Source organism: Achroia grisella, unplaced genomic scaffold (assembly GCF_030625045.1).
Source record: "Achroia grisella isolate CSIRO2021 unplaced genomic scaffold, CSIRO_AGI_Agris_v1 utg511, whole genome shotgun sequence".
In the NCBI taxonomy this organism is placed as follows: domain Eukaryota; kingdom Metazoa; phylum Arthropoda; class Insecta; order Lepidoptera; family Pyralidae; genus Achroia; species Achroia grisella.
The window spans coordinates 110840-119967 of NW_026712905.1; the positions used below are offsets into that span (position 1 = coordinate 110840).

At 31.4% G+C, this 9128-nt stretch overlaps 1 protein-coding gene across 1 annotated transcript; it reads left to right on the forward strand.

Moving 5' to 3' along the window:
• Window positions 1–1701: 1701 nt before the first annotated feature.
• Window positions 1702–7192, forward strand: LOC131846415 (protein unc-50 homolog). The gene is made up of 6 exons (XM_059195700.1): window positions 1702–2140; window positions 3075–3140; window positions 4260–4380; window positions 4999–5135; window positions 5799–5900; window positions 6754–7192. The coding sequence occupies exons 1-6, from the start codon at window positions 1906–1908 to the stop codon at window positions 6888–6890; spliced, it is 798 nt and encodes a 265-aa protein (XP_059051683.1). The 5' UTR covers window positions 1702–1905; the 3' UTR covers window positions 6891–7192.
• The last annotated feature ends 1936 nt before the right edge of the window (window positions 7193–9128 follow it).

Consider the following 9128-nt stretch of genomic DNA (forward strand, 5'->3'; position numbering starts at 1 on the left):
AATTTCAGTCTGTAAATATGCAATTCTAAATATCGACCTCGCCAACCATCACGATCCTCCGATTTTGACACTCAGGAAAGTACTCTGTAGCTCAGCAGTTTATGAGTACTTAAACCATAAATTTTATTTTGTTTTATTGTCTGTTATTATTATTTATATATGAATGATGTTGAAAACAATATAATTTACGGGCCATTAGTAGCCTGAATTAAATAAATAAATATTTTTTTTACAATTAGACCATTGGCGGGAAGCCATAAATAAATAATATTATTAAATTCATACAGCGCCATCTAGTTCCAATATAAGCAGAGCTTTTATTATGGATACTAACGACTGATCCTTAAATTCAAACATTTGTTTGAAAACACATAATTAACAACATAGAAAACACCAAAAAATCCTACATATTTCATATATTTGTAACCTGCGAGAAATCGAAACCGCTAGACTGGCTAGACTAATATGTACTTTGTCCTTTTCATAGACAATTTATTCTCATGACTCAACGTAGTATTCAGACGGGTTGGTCCTCACTATTTAAAAACAGTTACCGTATTAAAAATTGTAAATAAGTATATCGCCATATTTAGATATGTTAAAGTATCTATAAAATACATTTATTATTTATTTGGGCCTGTATAAATGATACTTACGCCTATTTTTAAATGACCGACTGTCTTTATCTCTAAGTTAAATTAATTTTGTATGTATTATAAATTTTATTATAAACCTAACGATGTTTCAGAATGTTTTATTTTACATCCCAAACTTCCTCTAATAAATTGAAAGTAAATATAATAGAATAGTAGAATTTTAAGCACATATTTTTTTATTGTACCACTTAATTCTAAAATCAGTTTCAACTACTAAAATTTACTTATACACGTGTAGACTTTTATTTGAGTTTTTTTATTGAATAAATGTAAATGGAACCATTCACTGGCCTGCAATGATTGTATACGCTGGCGGGATACCAAACAATTAGACTATCGTAATAAATTCATCAGGAATGAATACGATAGCAACAACAATCGATGCGATACAATCAGGTAGTTATTAACATTCTCCACCTCCTCGCGGTCACCCTGACAATCATAGTAATTAATTATAGATTGAATATTAAGACCTACAATGTATGGACAACAATCAGTCAGTACATAGTGTTATTAAACAAACGTATCTGTCAAAACGTAACTCAAGCAAATAAGATTGCTTTGCTGTAGTTTTTCTGTAACATATGAATAAACTTACTCGTCTTTTGCCTATATCATACATCTACGTGCCTTGTGCCTCTACCTTAGAGTTACAATCATTTCTAAATAAAAAGAATCAAATTCAAATTCTAAACATATGTTTAATGTTTGTAATAAATAGTTTTATTCAAAATTCACTTTGAGGGCATTGTTAAAAAGTTAATTATTCCATTCATTAAGTAGTAACTTAGTTATTAGTTAAAGTGGCAGCATTTTATTAAGATTTTGCTACTGAGTAAGTAATCAGTCACTGTACAGTTTGCATTTTCAAATCCTTGATTTAAATTGGCCAAATCACTAAAAACTTTTGTTTGACATGTTGTCTAGACATTTCTGCCAATGATTTTGAGAAGTTTCTGTACTGTAAAGTGCTCTGCGCAAGACTGACATTACGATTGACAGCCAAAATGACTGACAATCAGTATACTGACAAATGACAACAGAACAGAAATATAGTAAATAGAAATTACAATTTAATTATATTTACAATTATTAATTAATGTTTCATATATTATTATTACTAATAGTCTGAAAATCTTTCCAAAAAATAAACGGAACTTTTAGTGTCTGTTAAATATTTACAGAATATTTGTGATGTGATCATAACTAATCAGCAGTTTTGGAAAATACGTGAGAAAATAGGTTAAAAATGAAATATTCAACATCACCCACCCCAAGTTACAACAACTATCCGAGAAGCACTTCTCCACTGCCGGCTCCAGCCAACTACCAACCCACAACAGCTAGCGCGGCAGTCAAACGGTACAAATACTTGAGGAGGCTATTTAAATTCAACCAAATGGACTTCGAATTTGCTGCCTGGCAAATGATATATCTGTTTGTCGCCCCACAGAAAGTGTTTAGGAATTTTAATTATAGAAAACGTAAGTATTGAGCACAATATATAGTAGAATATAAGCTAGTAGTTCATTCTAAATCTAAGCTTAATAGCTTCATGTATAATAGCATTTGAAAAGAGTTAGGGAAGAGTTATTTTTAAACTTTCGTGTTTAATATACATTATTTAAAAGTATTAACCAAGTCTTAACAGGAATAATTTTATGGCAAATAATATAACCTCTCTGAAATTAAAAAATATACCAATTTCAACAGAGAGGATGGCTTAAAATTATCTTTTGCGAGGAATTCAGTAATAAATACATTTAAGCAAAGTTCAGTAGCATAATCAGTCGATAAGTGTATGGATACCGTGAGTGCTGTGTCACGAACTTTCGTTGAACAATCTTGTGACGGTAGATGAAAAAACTGTCATCTGTCTACAATGACATCGTTGTTGCTCCAGTCAGCTCATGACCACGGCTAGTGCAACCTAGTCGAAACGTCGTGAGAGGTAAATACCTTTATTTGCCATAAAATTATTTATGTTAAGACCCGGTTAATAATTTAAATAAAGTTAGGGCAGAGTTTCCTAACAGTCCTTGTCTCGAACTACTTGACTAGTGTCAATAGATTTGATTTATCTTAAGTGCCTGTAATTAGATGTATATGCATAAAAATACGTAATTTGAATTCTGTCCTTAGTTTGCAGACTAATTGAACTTTTCATCTTAGTCAAGAGCTAAGTGTACTGTGAGTGTACTACTGAGTTTACTAACAGTGTATATTATAATAATCATAATGCATTAATTTCTATGTAATATATATGCCTATGTATTTACAAAAAAATATTATTTAAGTATTTGTATCAGTTGTCTAATACCCGTAACTCTGTTTAGCTTGGAACTAGATGGTGGTGTGTGAATTGTCCTGGGTTACTATTATTTGTATAATTACAAATATTATGTTTTTTATTTTTAGATACAAAATCACAATTCGCCAGAGATGATCCAGCCTTTTTAGTACTACTATGTGGATGGCTTTTTTGTAAGTATCTATTGGAAATCACAGTAATTTTTTAAACTTATAGCTGCACCTGCGACTTGTATACTAGCTGCAACTACGACTATGTCCGCATGGAATTTAACTTTATTTTTCTGGAATAAAAGTACACTAAGTTAATCCTTATTACATCAGCTACTTGCCAATAAAAGTCCCGTCAAAATCGATGCAGCCTTTTCAGAGAGCTGGAACAGACAGACAGACAAAAATTGTAAAAAATGTAATTTTGGTATATGTACCATATTTATATTCATATGCATGTAATAAAATATAGATATTTCAATATTACAAACAAACACTCCAATTTTATTTATATGTATAGATAGGTTTACTGGAAAACATGTACAAAGTTGAAATCTAAAAATATTTTTTAAACTTTTAATATCTATTGTCTGATTACTTCATTCTTATCAGAATCTTCATTATGAAAATACACAATAAAAAATGTCTATTAAAAGTGCGTATATTAAATTTGTAATAGTATTTAATCCATCAGTTAACAGAAGATACATCAACAGTGCTTGTTAATGGCGACATAAATGGTTTATTTACATTAAAGTACCTACACATTTTCATTTATTACATACTGCCACCTAGGCATTAAAAAATAAATAAAACTAATAATCAAATGGACAATTATTTCCACGTTCTTCTTGTGATGAGACAGCTTTCCGAACGAGCGGTAGATTAAAAAATGTAATGACTATTCAAAAGTGCTTCAATGTAAGTTTATTTGAATAAATGATTTTCTATTCTATTCTATTATACTGGAAATGAGGATATAGGAATTACAGCCAATACACAAAGCTGAGTGGCAACTGTTTTGGTCACAGCTGTGTTTATTAATTACTAGCTTTTACCCGCGGCTTCAGTCTCATTGAATCATTACTGGCTGCTAGATGGTGATGGGCAAAAAATTTCATGGTTTTCGGTTCAGTAGTTTTTGCGTGAAAGTGTAACAAACATTCCTACTCTCACATTTATGATATTAGTAAGGATGAAATTATATTTAAGTCAATAAATGTCTTGTGCATAAATAGATGTTAGTGTTATATTTTTTTTATAGATTTTTCTTTTTTTTTTAATATTATTTCCGTTTTTCAGTTTCATCAATATGTTTTGCCCTAATAATGAACCTGACGTGGGGCAAAGTGGTCCTGTTTGTTTTATTTGTGGTGTTCGTGGATTTCATCGGAGCCGCTATACTTGTCTCCACATTTTTTTGGTAAGTGTTATGCATTCATTTCATATCGCTGGAAGAGAAGGGCTGAAGAATGTGCCCAGTGACATCCCTTGGGAGAGACATGTCCAGCAGTGGACTGCAATGGGCTGATGATGATGATTTCATATCTCACAGGATCTATGTACCTAGCTTAGGTACATAACTGTCATATACAAAAATATTTAACTGTGCTTACTTACCTATTTTTTATATTTAGTTTTGTAAAAGAAATATAATATTATTATATAAATTAAAAAAAAATTAAAATAGAATATATAACATTATTATTATTAATATACCTTTGTTTATCAAATATGTTACTTTAATTGATGTATAAAACCTATATTTTAGGAAAACTAACAATTGTATAAATTCAACACCTCTAGTTCCAAGCTAAGCAGAGCTTGTGAGATGGGTACTAGACAACTGATAGATAAAATTCGATATTTTTTATATATATAATATACATTAAAAACACACAGATACAAACAATCATACACATAAATACAAATTTTGGTACCGTGCGAGATCTAACCCACGATCATCGGAAATAAAACGCAATAAAGTTAATAACTGAGACTGTGTAAGGTATAGTATTCATCAAAGTATATTTTCTTTTAGGTATGTAACTAACAAGTATTTGCGGCGGGAGCGAGACGGGCCCGATGTGGAGTGGGGCTACGCATTCGATGTACACATCAACGCGTTCTTCCCGCCTCTTTTACTCCTACACTGTGTGCAAATAGTGCTATTTCACAGTATGTATAATTTAATACTAACTCTTGTTATATATTGTGACAACCCTATGTTTACTTTTTAATACCAAAATATTTCTCTAGAAACTTAGAAATTCCTAGTTAAATATATAAATATATTGATATTAGTGTGATTCCTCTTATTGCATCATCATACATTTTTTTGTTCGGACTACTCTAATGTCGTTGGCCGCAGCTGGCCTTTGGCTTCACCGGACGTTAGGGTGCAGATGGCACTCCAAACCCGCGGAAGGACTTATGGAACGGCTGAAGGCCAGCACCTGCCTGACGGATGCGTCATCATACGGCATAATCAGTGTTCCGCGTTGGTTGCACTTCTAAGAAAGTTGTCGAAATCAAAGCACTGAATGTTGAGAAACTTTTTTTATATAATTACATTTAAAATTTGTTTGTTTGTATTCTGTAACCAAAAATACAAAACAAAATTCTAGACCTAACCGTCACCTTACTGTCTCTACTGCTACCATTAAAATATTTGTCCTATTATAAATTGTTGTACAACATATTTTTACAACAAAGTAAACTTTAAAACAGGGTTTCTCAACAAAAGCCGATTCGTGCGTGAAAGAGCATATATGGCAAAATATATATATATAATAGATTCTAACTAAAAATGTATAATGACATCTATTTTACACTTTCCAGATCTGCTGACATATGGTGGTAACCTGTCTTGCCTCGTGTCGAACACGTTCTGGCTGGCCTCCATAATCTACTACTTGTATATCACATTCCTGGGATACAGTAGTAAGTAAATGTTATCAAGTTAAACTAAAACCCATTAGGCAAATAATAGACCGATCATTTGAGTTTATACTGACTGTTAATTATTATTATTACATTTTCTAATATATAAAATTCTCATGTCATAGTGTTTGTAACAAAGCTCCTCCGAAACGGTTGGAGAGATTCGTATGAAATTTTGTCTGGTCATTATAGTATATCAGAGAATACGAAGTTAAATATTTTTATGGTCTTAAGTTTTATAGAGGTCCAAACAAAATACTTTATTTTTATTTATGGATATTTTTTATAATTTGACTTTAAAAATACGTATAATATTATAGGACCAGATGGCGCTGTGTGAATTTCTTTCGATTTATTATTAATATCTTTACAAAAATAACGTCAGACCATAGAATAAATATATTAGATGTTGGTGCCATACAAACTGTTTTAGCCGATCCTTCAAACAGTGCGGCTAAGGCAATTTGTTCACTGGTGAGGTTTGTTAGGGTACTATGGGACTGGCATGTACTTAGATGGTAGAAATCCCTAAATTTAAAAAGAAATAAAAAAAATATTTTCAAAGTATAAAGCTTTCGCTGTCTGTTCGCTTAGATCTTTTAAACTACGCAAAGGATTGTAATGCAGTTTTTAGTAATAGACAGTGATTCAAGAGGAAGGTTTATATGTATAATACATGTACATCCGTGGGAAATGTACACCCATGTGAGAAAGCCGGGGCGGGTAACTAGTCCTATAATATATAAACATTCCTGCATAGAAATGCTATTTCGTGAAAAAGTTTGAAATTACTTTCAACTACTTTTATTTATTCGTTCAATTAATACAGTACAATATAATTCAATTGTTTCAGATCTACCAATAGTCCACAACGCTCGAATTTTTCTACTTCCACTGCCCATCTTGGTTCTTACGTACATTGGCAGTCTGCTGGCCGGATGGAACCTAAGTTCGATGCTCATCAACTTCTACCATTATAGAGTTCTATAACCATATATAAAAAATATACGATATGTAGAAGTGAATATACTGTTTTAAATTTGACGCGGTCATTATTTATACGTCAAAATAAGGAAAAATCACGGAATTTTATCACGTTTTGTTTATACTAGCTTCGCACGGGTTTACATGTATTATACATATAAATCTTCCTCTTGAATCATTCTATCTATTTGAAAAAACCGCTTCAATATCCGTTACGTAGTTTTAAAGATTTTGGCATACATAGAGACGAACAGACAGCGACAGCGACTTTGTTTTATAATATGTAATGATTAGCTGGACTCGCGACTTCGTGCGCGTGGAATTTTTCTAAAATAAAAGTAGCCTAAGTTACTCCTTATACATCAGCTACCTGCCAAAAAAAGACCCGTCAAAATCGATCCAGTCATTTCGGAGATTATCCGGAACAAACAGACAGACAGACAAAAATTGTAAAAAATGTTATTTTGTTGCGTGTACCGTATTTATATTCATATGCATGTAGTAAAAAACTGTTCTTTCAATATTACGAACATACACTGCAATTTTATTTATATGTATAGATAATTAATATCGGGAACTCGGTAGAAATAAATAAAACGTGGTACGATATCGTGATTTTTCCTAATTGTACGAATATATTAAAGTGAAATCATCCACTTATTAGTAATAATTAAATATATTTAACCAGTCACTAATATTAATGTGTAACAGGTCATTTATAGCGGGTTCGATCCCTCGCACGGTGCAAACATATTCATGAGTATGATTGTTTGTATCAGTCTGGAATGTTTTCTATGTATATTATATACTAGCAGTTCCCGCGACGAAGTGTCCGCGTGGAAATTAACTTAATTTTTCTAAAATAAAAGTAGCCTAAGTTACTTCTTATTACATCAGCTACCTGCCAAAAAGTTCCATCAAAATTAACCAGCCATTTCAGAGATTAGACGGGTCAAGCAAAGACAGACAGACAAAAATGGTAAAAAATGTTATTTTGGTGTACGTACCGTATTTATATTCACATGCATATACTAAAAAACGGATATTTCAATATTAGAAACAGTCACTCCAATTTTATTTATGTATACAACCCCAATTTTTCACCCTTCTACCCCTATTTTTTACTATCGATTTTAATTCATATGTCAAAACAACGTTTGCTGGGTCAGCTAGTATAACTATATATGTTATTTTCGAATGCAATAATAAAACTACAACATTTAACAGTTCCTAAGGCATGTACATATGTACAGTCGCAGTATGTATAAAAGAAGCAAGATATATGACAGCCTACGACTTTCTTTGCACTAATTTTCTCTTTTATATATAAAAGCTAGCCATTGTTCGTTCTCGTAATACCAATATATGCATTTTCATATAAAATTTCATTACCAAACAGCCTTTTAGTCGTGAAATGAATAAACAGACACGCATTTTATTTATAACATTAGTGTTGGTATAACTAAAATCGTTCCACAGATAAGATTGTACAGATTATATTGATAACTTTGTAATTTAAAATATTTGATTATTTGAACATTCACTTGTTCAATTCAATGATAATACAAAATATTATAATGATACTGACTGACTCTACCATGTACTTAACAGACTACCAAAAAACAAGAAAAACAAATTTTCTAAAATTCAACATAAAAGTTTGTAGGTACAGTTTACGTTCATAACTTTGTAGTTATAAATATATAGTGGCTTTTGTCCGCTGGCTTCGTTCGCGTTAAATTATCCCCTTAGGGGTGGAATTCATCAAAATCCTTTCTTTTTTTTTAAGGGATGCCTACGTCATAGTGGCTTTATGCATGCAAAGTCTCAGCTCGATCGGTTTATAATTGACTAAGTTTCATACAAACTTTCATCCCCTACTTTATCCCCTTGGGGGTAGAATTAATCAATATCCTTTCTTAGCGGATGTCTACGTCATAACACCTACCTGCCTGCCAAATTTCAGCCCGATCCGTCCAGTGGTTTGGGTTGTGCATTGATAGATCACTATGTCAGTCAGTCACCTTAGAGATATGTATTTAGATTATTTGAATATTAACTTATTTATATATACTAAAACATAATATAAAAAGAACTCGTAATAATACGAATAATGTTCACGAGTTGATTGCAAAATCTAATGTACAGTAAATTGTAATTATATTATTTTTGTAATAAAGTTTAAATAAAACACAGTATTTTTATTCATTTACGATATTATTATTAATATGAATATATGTTGTA

Bases quoted from the DNA above. Each gene is read 5' to 3' on its own strand.
- LOC131846415 (XM_059195700.1), top strand. From the start codon at position 1,906: ATGAAATATTCAACATCACCCACCCCAAGTTACAACAACTATCCGAGA. The intron at 3,141-4,259 runs GTAAGTATCTAT...TCCGTTTTTCAG, and splicing joins ACTATGTGGATGGCTTTTTT to TTTCATCAATATGTTTTGCC. The intron at 5,901-6,753 runs GTAAGTAAATGT...CAATTGTTTCAG, and splicing joins CACATTCCTGGGATACAGTA to ATCTACCAATAGTCCACAAC.